Source organism: Gigantopelta aegis, chromosome 6 (assembly GCF_016097555.1).
Source record: "Gigantopelta aegis isolate Gae_Host chromosome 6, Gae_host_genome, whole genome shotgun sequence".
NCBI lineage: Eukaryota > Metazoa > Mollusca > Gastropoda > Neomphalida > Peltospiridae > Gigantopelta > Gigantopelta aegis.
In genome coordinates, this window is record NC_054704.1 from 22,673,726 (window position 1) to 22,690,446 (window position 16,721).

General features: G+C 37.7%; 1 protein-coding gene across 3 annotated transcripts; it reads right to left on the reverse strand.

Moving 5' to 3' along the window:
* Positions 1-723: 723 nt before the first annotated feature.
* Positions 724-15,643, reverse strand: LOC121376181. 3 transcript variants are annotated; one of them, XM_041503998.1, is made up of 6 exons: positions 15,581-15,643; positions 8,187-10,653; positions 7,406-7,687; positions 5,556-5,773; positions 4,658-4,886; positions 724-1,831 (listed from the first exon to the last, which is right to left on the reverse strand). In XM_041503998.1, exons 2-6 carry the CDS (start codon positions 9,466-9,468, stop codon positions 1,701-1,703), a joined length of 2,142 nt encoding a protein of 713 aa, XP_041359932.1. In that variant the 5' UTR covers positions 9,469-10,653; positions 15,581-15,643; the 3' UTR covers positions 724-1,700. The 3 variants fall into 3 exon arrangements, with proteins under 3 accessions (XP_041359932.1, XP_041359933.1, XP_041359931.1); XM_041503999.1 differs by having other exon boundaries at positions 4,669-4,886; positions 5,556-5,791; XM_041503997.1 differs by having other exon boundaries at positions 5,556-5,791.
* Between the last annotated feature and the right edge of the window lie 1,078 nt (positions 15,644-16,721).

The window sequence follows — 16,721 nt, forward strand, 5'->3', positions numbered from 1 at the left end:
ACTTTCCCACAGACAGGAAAGCACATACCACGGATTTCACCAGTTATGGTGCACTGGTTGGAACGAGAACATTATTTTATGAGGAGTAGGATTACATACTCATGGGAACTATCACTAATGTTTTTTGGGAGTGGGAGTACCTACCAAATTCGGAATAGATCTTCACACTGTTTAAGTTAGTTGCAATTATAATCATGTGATTAACTTTGTTTAATATTTGTTTGGGAGAAGGAATACCTACTCGTATTCTACTCGTATGTTAATTTTTGCAGCAATACCTATGTAGAGTAGATCTTACCACGTGCGTTTTAATAACCATTGGAACCGGCCTCGATTGTGTAGCATATTAATAAGACTACAAGAAATGTTCGTGAGATTAATTCAGTTTAGTTCAATTCGGTTTATTGCATTAATTTTATCGTACAAGGGACGGGACGTAGCCCAGTGGTAAAGCGTTCGCTTGATGCGCGGTCGGTCTAGGATGGATCCCCGTCGGTGGACCCATTGGGCTATTTCTCGTTCCAGCCAGTGCTCCACAACTGGTGTAACAAAGGCCGTGGTATGTACTATCCTGTCTGACGCCATATAACCGTAAATAAAATGTGTTGAATGTGTCATTAAATAAAACATTTCTTTCTTTCTTTTTTAATCGTACAAACTACCCTCGAAGATGTTGGAGGTGCGCATCCCCTCCACAATTCGAAAGCCCAGAAAAATCCAGTGTTTAGCAGATAAACAATGCATTTATTGTTTTTTAGTGGGGAACATGAAAACAATGGTCAGCTTGATATATTTGTGGAAGATTACCACACAGATAATACATGTTACTAACATTGTTAATGTACTTCTGAAATACTGTTAGTAGGTGCCTCTTTTAAGCATTGCCTCTCCTCCCTAAAACAAATCCTAAATCCGCCACTGCCTGTTATAACAATATAAAACAAATGAAATATTACTACCACCCACCGTTCCCCACACGCCAGCTTCACAGGCTCGTTGTGACCCCTGCTCGATTTGACACTGGATCCGCCACTGAAAGTTATAATGGTATACTTGAATATACACGATGACAAGCTAAACAAATGCTTATCAATAGTCCTAACATCATCTCCCGGACCCAACTGTAAGCTACCACAGACTTCGAAAACGCGATACTTTGTAATACGTCTAGTTAGCCTGGGTGGCTTGCTGCAGGTTATTACATATCGACCTTCACAAAAGAGCATTACACTTCTCCCAGTATGAAGTTACAATCAATTCTAACGTAAACCATTCGTATTGATTGCAGTTGTTAAATGGCAAGCACGTATTCCTCTGTCACAGATAAACTAAATGAAAAACACACTTAAAACAATACAGATGGTCTGAATAATGTATTGTTTAATTAGAAGATGATTTATTGGAAGCGAAATTCTCCTTATAGGAATCATTTCGATGATGAACGATGTTCGTGTTCATATCCAAATAAGGTTCAAGCACGCTGCCATGGGAACGCAACTATAGATCTTTAGCTGCCCGCCTGGGACATACAGGAATGGCAAACATCTTCCTGGCATTTCACAGTATTTAAATTGACTTTTGTGGTTTTATCCAATTAAGGTCCAAACACGCTGTCCTGGGCACACATCTCGGGGATGTAGATAGTTATGCTATCAGTACAAACTTAACTCAAACTTAACAGGAGATAGGAGTGGTGTTTGTTACAAATCATAGACTACACACTTCAAAATGTAAATGTATTTCACAATGTCACCGAGAAAGATGTTCAATTCCAAATTTAGCCAGTTCTTTCCGAACTCTCTCAAAGTAATCTGGGTCAGGATAGCCATATCTGAAAAATAAAACCAATAAACGTTAGTACAAACAAGAACCATTACAGTAATAGATACTATTTCAGGATAGCCATATCTGCAAAATAAAACCAATAAACTTTAGTACAACAAGAACCATTACAGTAATTGTCAGATACTATTTTAGGATAGTCATATCTGCAAAATAAAACCAATAAACGTTAGTACAAACAAGAACCATTACATATTAAACTTACATATTAAATATATTTTCTTGTTTAGAATATCAGTGTATGTATGTATATTCAATGTGTTTCTGGTTATTTTAATATTTGTAAGAAGCCCAAACTGGATTTTGTCTTCAAATAATTTTGTACGTACGAAAAATAATAATTTAGGAAATAAAATGAAATTTAACCTACTACAAATTCCGAACGATCAGAAACATGTTTAATATACAGTCCATAATATTTTATGCAGAAAAAATATGTAATTGCAGTCGTTAAAAAGTCTCTGTTAGTCGACAACATCTTAAAAATTGTAGCACTCAGGAATGTACCTTTAATAACCATTACAATAATAGATATTATCTCAGGATAGCCATACCTGCAAAATAAAACTACTAAACATTACTAAAAAAAAGAAATAATAATAACCATAACAGTAATAGTCAGATATTATCTTAGGATAGCCATATATGCAAATTACCATGCAACCATGCTTCATGTGACCTGATAACTCCATGATAATTGTTATTATGTCACTGCCTGATAGCACCTCCGTTGCTAGCATGATAACCTTGGCGTTGCTATGTGTTATCATGTCAATAGGAAATGAGTTGTGCGCATGATGGATGTTTGTTCAATTTGCATTTAGATCGTTTCCTCATTTTACAAGCATCTATTTACAGCAATAATTGTTAAAGCTGCAGTACCCGGAATATTTTTATTATTTAAGCATATAGAACAGAAAATCAAATTACGTTTCGTGAATATATGACGCCGCACTCCGCATTGGTTTCACTACGCTGGCTTATCCAGGTCAAAAACAAAGCCAGTATTTCGAAAGTGGGACACTTTTGACGGGCTCCTACCGATCTCGGTTTTCATTGGCTTATCACAAGTGTGGAATTCCCCAACAAGAGATCACGTGAGATTTCGCAATTTTTGAACAAATTTAACTGTCTTGATTGAGGGGTCGTCTCATATCTCCAAAACATATTTATATCCATAGAGGTATGGTACAACGCCTTTCCAGGGGTCGGTGGGTGGGGGATTTGCTTTGAAATTTTGTCAGTGGCCAGCTGTTGGCATACGCGTTACATGTAAGGGGGTGTTACTAATTACGTAACGCTCTAGGGGTAGAGGAAGAGGGTACTGTGTTCGATTTACGTAACATTTTTCAAGACTATAATGTTATTTTTATTCATTACTTAGACCTAAAAAGGTGTTGTTTGGAAATGCGCGGTCAGTCTAGGATCGATCCCCATCGGCGGGTATATAAAAGACCATGGTATGTGATATCCTGTTTATGGGATGGTACATATAAACGATCCCTTGCTAAAACAAAATGTAGCGGGTTTCCAAGGCGCGTGTGCAGGGATTTCAGCGGGGTTGGGGTTATAGACTGTGTTGAGCGAAGTTCATATGGGGCCATGGCCCCCCAAAAATACATTTCAATTTTTGTTAAGCTTGGGCAAGTAAGGGTTTCGACCTCCAATACCCTCCCCCTGCACATGCACCCGATTCCTCTCTAAGAACAGCAGATGGAAGGAAGGATAGGATATGTTTTATTTAACGACGCACTCAACACATTTTATTTACGGTTGTATGGCGTCGGATGATTATCAAATCAATATGCTCTAACTTTGATGTCGTTAAACAACCCCTAACTAACTTTACCCTTTCCAAACGAAAGAATATTTATTTGAATTTGTCGATTTTAACACGTAAAATTATGAAGTGAAAACGTTCATTGTCTACTTTAGTATATTTTATTTAAAAAATATATACATGATTAACGTGTTACTAGTATACACTTTATAAAATATTAATTCTGAAATAGGAAGGTACGATTGTCGATAATACGTTGTCAAGATCAAACCGGTTTTAACGAAAGACTCTAGTACCGTATCCTTAACCGAACGTTCTTCGTACAGCGCAAGATTTCTCTTTCAATTTTTTGAGACGAACCCTACAATTTGAAATCGGCAAACGCACATGTTAACTGAAACTAACAACAGGCTGTCGTTTGTGTTTTGCCGAGTTATGGCGGCACAGGCGACGAATCGAGTGTATACTTTTGACGATCTCCGTTCATAGCGAACACACACGAGTTTTTTAAAAGTGCATTTGAGCTTGTATTTCATATTTGTACATGATGTTATAATATGGTAACCAGAGAATGTAACTTTAAACTGCATACATAAATATAGCATTTACACTTTCTGTAATATCAAATTACATCTTATTTTCCAATTCTCCATTATTTGCTCCCATTCGGAACTAGGCAGGTTTTGAACTAAACATTTTGAAACAAAAAAGCAAGTAGCTTCCTGCAAAGAATGTGTTCACTAGCAGCTACCAATGTTGATTTTCACGTCACATAAAAACTTGAGTTTATTTTTACAGAAAAAGGTACACAATTTGTAATCTGACACAACAGACTTTGAAATATAAGCAAAGTATTTTGTTTAAAATTTGGAAACACATAACGTTTTGGCTTGTTGTTCCATTTATCAAAATGTTCACTATTTTTTTCTTTACAATGAAAAAGAAAATATGGTAAACACTCCCATCCCAGATTCCCCTTTTAAAGCAAAACTTGAACTATAGTTTCATGGATTTTGTACAGTACATAAAACCTACGTATTGTATACCTTGTCCTGCCACCATCTTTGTTTCGCTTTTGACTGATGCATCCCCAGGTTACAACATAATTTTCACTGTAGACGCTTTCCTTAGCAACAGTAAACAAGAGTTTTCTAGAAAATGCTTTCTGCAGTAACTCCAGAGTTTCAAAGCCTTCGTGTGTACATGGGAGGTAGGAGCAGAATTTAGATCCACTGTACTTACGTCCGGGTTTCGGATGACTGGCCTGCAACAACAAAAACAACAGTTAATTTGCTTTAGTAATAACATTATATAAATGACAAATTTAATTATTAATATCACCAAAGTCATAATACTGCACAAATTTGTGATGGTATGTATGTAATGATTCGAGAAAGGTGAAAATCTCTCTCTCTCTCTCTCTCTCTCTCTCTCTCTCTCTCTCTCTCTCTCTCTCTCTCTCTCTCTCTCTCTCTCTCTCTCTCTCTCGGAAAACCATAGCTATTAATGAATATATTACGGGTATGATTCAATTCTAATTATGTGAATATAGACAAAGTATTTTATTTATTTGTATCACAGTAACCTAGTAAGTGTTCCAACATGTGAGGTTTGATGGTCCTGTATGCATCTGTATGCAAGATATGGTCCAGACAAGAAAAAGTTAACGGACGGACGTACGGATGGAAAAGAAAAAGTTAACGTACGGATGGACGGCCGGACGTACGAACAGACAGACGGCCGGACGTACGAACGGACGGACAACGCCATACCATAATACGACCCACCATAGACGGGCGTATAAAATGAGTAAGGTTTTCTTTGTGTATGAATGTACAAAAGTTGATGTGTCTTGTAATTTGAAATAAAGCAGTGACAATAATCAAGGGCGTGGAAGTAAATGTAAGTAGTATCTATGTTTTAAATCACCAACCGACTGGACTCCATTGTCAAAGGTGTAGTTAATGACAATATGCTCCGGTTCTTTGTATCCGGGTAGCTGACCCATGGCAGTAAAATGCGTCATTGTTCCAGGTGGCATTGGCCCAGTATCCTCGTTATGATGGACGCCAGGCCTGTCAACCACTACACACTTAACATCTAGACTGCTATTTGAAGTGTCTATTTGTGGTCCTGGAAGGTGAACAGGTCCTGGAAGATGAACATGTCCTAGACAGATACAAACCAATATATTAATACTTATATAAACTGAAATACGCTATTATATAGTAAAGTGCTCGTTCATTGTTTAGTTAAGTCTTTGTTTCTTCTACCTGCACCGCTATACAGTTATAATTCAGACTGACCACAGAAGGAAGCATTTACCTAGAGGTTCTCTTGCAAACTATGTAGGCTACGTCGCCGCGAGGACTACGCCGCAGGTGTCGGATGATGTCCTCATCTAGCGGGTGGGATGGGGGTTTTGTAGGGAGGTGTATAGTAGTTATTCATTAACCTGTCAACGGTGCATAATCTTCAGAATTGAGGTTCTGTTACCCTGCCCTATCCCGCTTCCATCGTCTATATATTCTTTAAAAAGGACTATTATTGTTAGAAAAACGGTAATTCTGTTTAAAAAATAAATAAATATATATATATATATATATATATATATATATATATATACAAGTGGAAGTACTACTTATGAGGGCGAGACGTAGCCCAGTGGTAAAGCATTCGCTTGATGCGCAGTCAGTCTGGGATCGATCCCCGCCGATAGGCCCATTGGGCTATTTCTCGCTCCAGCCAGTGCACCACGACTAGTATATCAAAGGCCGTGATATGTTTTATCCTGTCTGTGGGATGGTGCATATAAAAGATCCCTTGCTGCTAATCGAAAAGAGTAGCCCATGAAGTGGCGACAGTGGGTTTCCTCTCTCAATATCTGTGTGGTCCTTAACCATATGTCCGACGCCATATAAAATGTGTTGTGCGTTGTTAAATAAAACATTTCCTTCCTTCTTACCACTTATGGAGCATTACAAAGATAGTACCACAGCAACAGCATTCATGGGCAACTCTTGGATTATTGCCAAGTCAGATTTGTTTTATAATTAAAGAATTTAAGAAAGAAATGTTTTATTTAACGACACACTCAACACATTTTATTTACGGTTATATGGCGTCAGACACATGGTTAAGGACCACACAGATTTTGAGAGGAAACCCGCTGTCGCCACTACATGGGCTACTCTTCCGATTAGCAGCAAGGGATCTTTTATTTGTGCTTCCCACAGGCAGGATAGCATAAACCATGGCCTTTGTTGAACCAGGTATGGATCACTGGTCGGTGGTTTACACCTACCCATTGAGACTTGCGGAGCACTCACTCGGGGTTTGGAGTCGGTATCTGGATTAAAAATCCCATGCCTCGACTGGGATCCGAAACCAGTACCTACCAGCCTGTAGACCGATGGCCTACCACGACGCCACCGAGGCCGGTTTAAAGAATTTAAATTATTTTGCATAAATGTACATGTAAATGATTACACTAGGAATAAGTTCAGTGTTCTACTTCAGTTCAGTTCTATACAATTCCATCCCACATATATCCGACACATAATTAAACAATGATTTGTCCATCTATCCATATGCTCTTAATAAATAATCCACATTTACATTTCAATCAATTTATCTTTAAAAGGTTCCGACATATTTTGATCAAAATTGTTAGAAATAAAATGTGTATAATCGTCAGTGATGATATAAGATTTTAATAAAACAACATAGCTTTTCGTTTTAAATCGTCTCTTTAAGATGATGAAGAAATAAATATCATATTACCTTCATGGCTAGAATCTGATATCTCACTAGTAACTTCAACACAAGTGGTATCATTTTGAGAAGTAAGCACATCGAGAATATTGTCGTGTGGATCCAAACTGACCATGTCAAACGGATTATCCCACTCGGCATCAAGTTGTCTGCGTATAGCATCCACCATCTTGGAATCGGTGTCAACAAATCGTACCAGCCTGAGACTACCTCGGGAAACTTTCGACTCGAACACCTTCAGGGCCATCACGTAACTTTGGGCACAGTCTAGTCTTGGAACTCCTTGGCTGCCTAGTGATGAAATACTTTTTACATTGTAGTATCTGTAGACCTGCACCCCCCCCCCCCCCCCCCCCCCACCCCCACTGATTTCTAAACTAAACAGAACTGGTAAGTACATCGCAACTTGGGGCTAATCAATTTAATTAATATAAATAAGTATTGTTTTTATTTTAAATTTCATACATTAAGTTCACATTTTGCAATGAACAGGTGTACGTGTGGAATATTGTGCATCTAGATAATGTATAAACCTTAGATACGATATGCAATCTTAATATTCTCCAACAATTACCCACTTGCCGTTTTCAGTATTTTGACGCACTTTAATGTCCTTGACTATTTACGTTTGTCCCAATATCTTGTCGTTTCTGTAATTACTGCTTTATCCTTACGTTAGTACCTTTACTGGCATACTCTAAAGCCTGTTCCTCATAGTGACATTTATTGATATCATATTTAAAAACAAACCCAATACGCTGATTATAAAACAATACAAACATATACGTACCAGCAGAGACTGCAGGAAGTGCTATGGATACCATTTTTCGCCTGTAAGCCTCGAAAAGACATTTGACAATCGTGCCGATCAGATCATGACGACACTGGGACTTGTCTTTGTAGTTTCGCCATCTTGGTCCGACCGCGTGGAAGAGATGACGACACGAGAGAGCTCCGGGTCTTGTGACGATAACACTAGTTACCGGAACTTCTGCCTTCCTTTGCAAGTAGTTCTTCAGTTCTTCTGAAACATCACTCCCAGCCACGTTCATAAGATGACGCCCAGCACCTCTCATGTGCTGGAGTTTTGTATTAGTAGGGCTAACAATGACGTGAGAATTATCCTTTGCAATATCCCCGTGAACGACTTCTATTGTGAGTAACCGTTTACAGTTGGTTGGTGATGACACAGATTGTTCCAATATGCGATTTTTTGAGACTATGCGCAGTTTTAGATCACTAGCATTTGTGTTTCCTGCTGGTTTTTCACAAGTTGTGGGGACCGTTTTATCACAGCTATCTAAATCTTCATCCTTTAGACATCCCGTGTTAGTTACGCTTTGCTTTGGTTGTTCCACCACTTTTAGCCGTTTAAACTGATCAACTACCAACCGAATGTTGTTGTTATCTGAACTTTTATCTTCTTGAAAACCCATACCATTTGCACATTTCTCTGGCTGTATAATGTGGTTACGGTTTTCAGATAATGAAGTAACGAAATTTTGTTTGAAATGATCATCTACCAAACAAATGTTGTTATCTGATCTTTTATCTTCTTGACAACACATATCATTTGCAGATATCTCTGGCTGTATAATGTGGTTAAGGTTTTCAGATAATGAAGTAACGATATTTTGTTTGAAATGATCATCTACCAAACAAATATTGTTGTTATCTAAACTTGTATCCTCTAGACTAACCATACCATTTACATTTTTTTCTGGCTGTACATTCTGGTGAAGGTTTTCAGATAATGTTGAATCAAAATAGTGTTTAAAATGATCATCTACCAAACACATGTTGTTGTTATCTAAACTTGTATCCTCTAGACTAACCATACCATTTACATTTTTTTCTGGCTGTACATTCTGGTGAAGGTTTTCAGATAATGTTGAAACAAAATAGTGTTTAAAATGATCATCTACCAAACACATGTTGTTGTTATCTAAACTTGTATCCTCTAGCCTAACCATACCATTTATAGTTTTCTCTGGCTGTACATTCTGGTGAAGGTTTTCAGATAATGTTGAAACAAAATAGTCATCTAAACTGCTATCTTTTATACTACACATATCTGTAGCATGTTCAAGCTGCGCGTCGTGGTTGAGATGTTTAGATAATTGTATCTATCAAACAGATTAAGTTGTTGCTATCTAAACTGGTATCTTCTAGACCGCCAATGACATTGTCCAGCTGTCAAGTGGAATTTAGATTTTACGAAATGGGTTAACAAAACACTGTTTGAGACTACCATCAGGAATTGTGTCTTCTTTGGGTGGTTTGTCTTCTTGGTGGTTCTTATTCATTTATGTCGAATAGCCATTGATAAACAACACTGGGAGATTTATAGCTATCACTTGGAAACAACACAGAGGTAGCTATCACTGGAAAACATCACTGGTAAAGATATAACTTGAAAACAACACCGAGATAGTTATGACTGGAAAACATCACTGGTAGCGCTATGACTGGAAAATAACACCGTGATAGCTATCACTGGAAACCAACACCAGTAAAACTATGACTGGAAAAGAACACCGGAAGAGCTATCGCTAGAAGAAAAAAAAACCCGGATGATCTATTACTGGAAAATAATACTGAGCGGGATATCACTGGAAAACAACACTGGGAGAAATATCACTGGAAAACAACACTGGGAGAGCCGTCACTGGTAATAACAAAATTAGGAGAGCTATACCGGGAAAACAACACTGAGAGAGCTGTCACTGGAAAACATCACCGGTAGAGCTATGACTGGAAAAAAGCACCGGGAGAGCTATGACTGGAAAACAATAGTGAGAAATATCACTGGAAAACAACACTGGAAGAGCCGTCACTGGAAAACACATCACCGGTAGAGCAATCACTGGAAAACGACAATGGCAAAGCCACCACTTGAGATCTATGATTGGAACACAACGACGGTAGGTTTACCACTGGTGAGCTATCACCGGGAAACAATCACTTGACAATTACCACTCGAACACTGTCAACAGAGAATTATTATTTTATAGAGTCATCCATCTTTGTTTCAGATTGAGTAATGGTAAGTTGTTTTAGATGTTCGTTGAAATGGGTATGTAAGTATCATTTAGTCTCTGTCAGTCAATCATATATGAACTGCTTACGATTTTGTTGCATGTTTAGAAGGAGAAGTCCCGTCCAACTTCCTTGTCCACCTGCTATGTAATTGTATACAGTCTTTAACCTTCTTGCTCGTCATTTGTTTTGTATAGTGGGATCACTGATAGCATGGCCTGAAAACAAACATGTTAAAGGTGGGTTAGACATATCAACTTTTTTTTTTTTTTTTAAATTATTATTCATTAATCTTTTTTCACAAGTGATTCATTGCTTGAAATCAGAGTAATAGTAAATAAATACAAAATTATGGGTGTTTTTGTTGTTGTTGTTGTTGTTTTGGGGAGGGTTTTTGTTTACATTACTAGAGTACATCGATTAATTAATCATCGGCTAGAGGGTGTAAAACAAGTCTGACACAGCTTTCAGAGGAAACCAGCTACATGATTCATTAGCAGCAAAGGCTTTTTATATGCACCTTCCAACAGACAGGACAGCACGTACCACAGCATTTGATTCATCAGTTGTGGGACACTGGATGGGTTGAAACAAATAATGTGTCTACTCTAGCGAGAGAGAGAGAGAGAGAGAGAGAGAGAGAGAGAGAGAGAGAGAGAGAGAGAGAGAGAGAGAGAGATTGAGATTCTTAAAGAGAAGAATACTGAGTAGCTGAATGAGTGAGTGGGTAAGTGAGTGAATCTTGGAACTAGACATACAAAACTCGACATTAAAGTATGCGTTTTGTTCAGTGGAGGGAATACTGACTATCGATAACAGAGTGGAAAAGGACTAGGGCCTGTAATATGCAGGTGCGTGGTGGGGGAGGAGGGGGTCAAAGATTTCCTTTTTTAAATGTATTTTCCGGGGCAGCATGTCTCGACCCCTCCCCTAGCAACGTCGCTCGCCACAGTCTAGACCACCCTGTATACAGTTCTGCACACGCGCCTGTTACAAGGCATAATACTTTTAAAAAAATTGAGTGGTTTTCATCTTGGCACAATGCCAAATCAGGCTTGTATAAATAATATGTGAAAGGGGTGGGGTGAGGAGGCATTTGCACATTATTGTAGGCCACAAGTGGTGGATACATGACCCCCTTCCCATCCCCCATCCCCCATCCCCCAATCCCCACGCGTTTCCTACAGGCCTTTGGACGACAGTGAAGAGAAATTGAGATAATACTGTTTACCAGTGTCAAAACATAATCTTACAGTACAGATGTTGTCGTGGTGATTATCTGGACAAGGTACTTTCTTCACATCGACACGGTTTAACCTAGAGAACGTGGGATATCTAACAGTCGACAATCGCGTAGTATCACACGTTTCACATAGCACGTCCACTGGCGGATCCAGAGTCTATTAAAGGGACATTCCTGAGTTTGCTGCACTTTTTAAGATGTTATCGACTAACAGAGACTTTTTAACGATTGTAATTACATATCAAATATATTTTTCTGCATAAACTATTAGTGGCTTTATAGTAAACGTGTTTCTGATCGTTCTAATATTTGTACTAGGTTACATTTCATCTTATTGTCTAAAATATAGTTTTTTCGTACGTACGAAATTATTTGAAGACACAATCCAGTTTGGGCTTCTTACAAATATTAAGACGACCAGAAACACATTGAATAAACAGACACTGATATTAGAAACAAGAAAATATATTTGAAGGGACATTCCTGAGTTTGCTGCATTGTATGATGTTTCCGACTAATAAAATATTTCTACGATTAAACTTACATATTAAAGGGACACACCCTAGTTACGCCTACTTGTTAACCATTACGGCGTTGTTTTTCGCTATTAAACCCATTTTTTCACAAATAAAATTGCACTTTACTTAGCGTTTATTATTTAGAATATACACTTCCATTCACCTGAAGTGTTTTTTGGTAATCCTTTTTTTTGTAATACCACAAAATGCATTTTTCGTATTTCATAAAATGGCACGGGCCTCTGAGAAAAAAACGTTGAGCAGACAAGGTCTAATCTATTTTTAGAGGGGATATTTCCATTTCAATGTCACATACGTTGGTATACCACGTGACCGTTATCATTTTGGTTCGGTTTGTTTTCTCGTGCACGGTTCGCGCAATCAACATCCGATTTGTTGTTGTTCATTTGTGAGATTTTTCTTCACAGTTCGTGAACATTTTCAGTAACAATAAAGTTCAGACAAGTAAGTGTCTCAATACAAAACGTTACAAACACTTAAAACCAATAATTTTGCTAAGTCTTACGATATCTGGAGAGGGGATACAACCAGGACAGAACATTTGGAACATGTCCAGGAGAGGTGAAAGGAACGCACCCCAATTCTGTGAAATTTGTCGTGACGTAGGCATTGTTGTGCTTCGAGCGACATCTACCGGTGACATCAGAATACTAACTTTCAAAATTATTTCAAGCAATTGGGACATGGGGATTCCCATGGTATTTATCGATATAAAACCTGCTTTCACTCCATTTGATAAAAACGTGATCTAAGTGTGTTACAGGTTTGTAGATTAACCAAATTATAATTTATTTTCGCTGGATGGAACTAGGGTGTGCGGCTTTAAATATATTTTCTTGTTTAGAATATCAGTGTCTATATATTCAATGTGTTTCTGGTCGTCTTAATATTAGTAAGAAGCCCAAACTGGATTTTGTCTTTAAATAATTTCGTACGTACAAAAAATAATATTTTAGGAAATAAAATGAGATTTAACCTAATACAAATATTAGAACGATCTGAAACACATTTAATATACAGCCACTAATATGTTATGCTGAAAAATATATTTGATATGTAATTACAACCGTTAAAAAGTCTGTTAGTCGATATCATCTTAAAAATTGCTGCAAACTCAGAAATGTCCCTTTAATATGCAACTTTAATCGTAGAAATATCTTATGAGTCGAAAACATCTTACAATGCAGCAAACTCAGGAATGTCCCTTTAAGATAATGAATCGACGTGTATTCTTGATGAAAGATGTTTTATTTTTCAACTTTGACCACTGTACACACGTGGAATCACTTTTAATTAAAATTCGCGTAATCAAGCTCCATAAGGCGAGCAGTAGCTCAGTGGTAGAGCACTCGTCTTCGCTGTCATCACCGTCGGTGGACTCTTCGGGGCACAGTTGTGGAGCACTGGCTGGGACGAGAAAAAGGCCTGGGATCGATCCTAGACTGATGGGGCATCAGCCGAGCGCTTTACTGTTGGTAGCACAGCAGAGTGCAGTACGTTTCAGCTGGACCGGTCTCGGTGGCGCAGAAGTCAAGCCATATGAATATGATTATTTACATTAAAAATAATACATATATATATATATATATATATATATATATATATATAGTTGAATTCAGACCCGTGATAACGCTGTATATGCATTCAGAGTAACGCAAGTGTTTTATTATAAAAACAAATATATATATTATTCATTTTTCACGGCAATGAATTAGGACACAAAACTAGGGCATGGTGCAACGCCCTTTTATATATTTCTAGCTAGAACACTGTATTCATTCAAGTGGTTTTATAGTAAACATAAACACGATAGATACCATTATGTGAATGTGTCTTCATCCCCTGGGCAACATTCCCCTGTTTCTCAAGGCAAATAATAGTTCTACTATGAGAGTAGTAGACAATGAGAGATCAGTTCTACTGACTGACCAGTACTGCTTCTAACTATAGGCACTGTTACTGGAGTTAGTGCTAAACACATCTACGTTTAGTAAATAATTATGAGTAATCATGAAAGTAATCGATTACATTAGCAATGCAATCGATTACGATTGCTATTACATGACATTCTCAAACAATGTAATCGATTACGATTGCGATTACATGAAAACATGTAATCGATTACAATCGATGTAATCAATTACGATTACTGATTACGATTACGATTACCCCACCACATTATATATATATATATATATATATATATATATATATATATATATATATAGATAGATAGATAGATAGATAGATACATACATACATATACATATACATATACATATACATATATATATATACACACACACACACACATATATATATATATATATATATATATTTAGCAGTTATTTAGTTCCTTTCTGAAGATAAGTACAGACTGAAACATGTAAAAGGATCATTATTTCTTTAAATTGTTTTTTAAAATACATATATACTGTACACTTGTTTTCTTTTATCATATTTTATTATATTTATAGTTATATATATATATGTATATATATATATATATATATATATATATATATATATATATATATATATATATATATATATATATATATAAACATTGTAAAGATCTGTGAAACATTACCCATAAAGGTCGTTGGTGGTAAGGCGCTCGCTTCATGAACGGTCGGTCTGAGATGGATCCCCGTCGGTGGGCCCATTGGGCTATTTCTCGTCCCAGCCAGTGCACCACGACTGTTATATGTGTTATCCTGTCTGTGGGATGGTGCACATATAAGAGCCCATGCTACTAATGAAAAAGTAGCGGGTTTCTTCTCGTAGACTATATGTCTACATTACCAAATGTTTGACATCCAATAACCGATTATTAATAAATCAATGTGCTTCAGTGGTGTCGTTAAATAACACAAAACAAACTAAAGCGTAAAGTGTGTTTTGTTTAACGACACCATAAGAACACACTAATTAATTCATGGTCGGTTACTGAAGTGAATCACAACACGAAAAAGTGACTACAAAACCTATATCCATAGTGCCAGGAAGTTAAGATTCTGTGTTACCGACATTCAATCTCAAATAACTGACATTCAATCCCACACTGCATCTTTGCAGGCCTATTTCATTCAAATATTATCGTGATTACGACGCGAATAGTGACTAAAATTAGGTCTTCATCAGTACGAAGTGGTCCCTTATTTTCTTCTCCCAGTATATTAGTCGAAAGTTGGGCTTCGTTCAGTGCGTGTTGTGTTTCGTAATGACAACACACAAATTACATACACGATTTTACGTTGGACAGTGGACCTAGGACTAATATAATCACGCTAATGACTCCCATAGCTAACTATATGATATATAATTATAAATACATCTCTTTAGCATACCTATTATACCTACTTATGTGCAGCACGTGTTTTCGCAACCTGTCCATGGTGTGTACATTGCTACAATTACATGCAGTTGTTCTACTTCCTTGTTTCGATTCCGCTCACAAAATATACTCTATCAAAACAGAAACGCATAGGTGATAGGGAAAGAAGAAAAGTGTTTGATTTTACAAAATATCGTGTGGGTTTTTTTTTGTACAATGTTGCTGAATGACCATGTTTGTTAATGTTCCTGAAATGGGACAGCATGCCCAAATGCACCCTAAAACAAATTTAACGCACGTTGTAGCACGTTGTGCGACAATTGCAGGAAATCGGCGTGAAATGGTAAGATTTTGGCGAATGCACGTGAAACTTGGGGAAAAGATTGGGGTAGTTATGGTATGTAAAGCTGCAATGCTCGCAATGATGCCTCATTTCCATTTCGACGTAGACCAGTTACAAGACCAAACCTGCCGATTCGAAACATTGCAATAGGCCGCCTCCAGTTAGGTGAATCGCAGTCAGCAGTCGCACGCCACATGAACGTCCATCAGAGCACCATTTCACGTCTCTGGGACAGGTACCAGCAGTTTCAATCAGTTGAAGACCGGCCCAGAAGTGGAAGACATCGCATAACAACTGCAGCACAAGATCGCTACATCCGGTTTCTGTACTTGCGTCACCGAACTGCCACAGCAACGAACACTGCTGGACGCATACCTGGTTTGAGAAGGGTGTCTGTACAAACCATTCGGAACCGATTTCGAGAAGCTGGTTTACGGGCTAGGAGACTGTATGTTGACCCCGTCCTTCGACCTCAACATCGACATTTACGTGTTCGCTGGGGTACGAATGTACAGGGGTGGAATTTGGGAAACTGGCGGCGAGTATGGTTCAGCGACGAGTCACGTTTCCTTCATCTTCATAAATCAAGGCTAATATTCGTTCCTCGTATTCATCCTTGATACATGTAGTCAAGATTACTGATATCCACTACTAGCGCCCTCTATTGGAAGAAAATTTGTAACACCGATTATGTCCCTTACACGATGACATCGCTGATCAATCACAGCATCGGTAACATGTGACAATCTTGAAAACAATATCAAAAATTAACCGCCGAAACCTTTTTTCTACGGACGCTGACGCTGCCATCTTTGTTTACAATA

Excerpts from the sequence above, each read along its gene's own strand:
- LOC121376181 (XM_041503997.1), bottom strand. The coding sequence starts at position 9,468 with ATGTGTAGTATAAAAGATAGCAGTTTAGATGACTATTTTGTTTCAACA. Across the intron at positions 7,688-8,186 it reads ACTTCCTGCAGTCTCTGCTG|GCAGCCAAGGAGTTCCAAGA; the intron begins GTACGTATATGT and ends TTTCATCACTAG. Across the intron at positions 5,792-7,405 it reads ATCAGATTCTAGCCATGAAG|GACATGTTCATCTTCCAGGA; the intron begins GTAATATGATAT and ends GTATCTGTCTAG.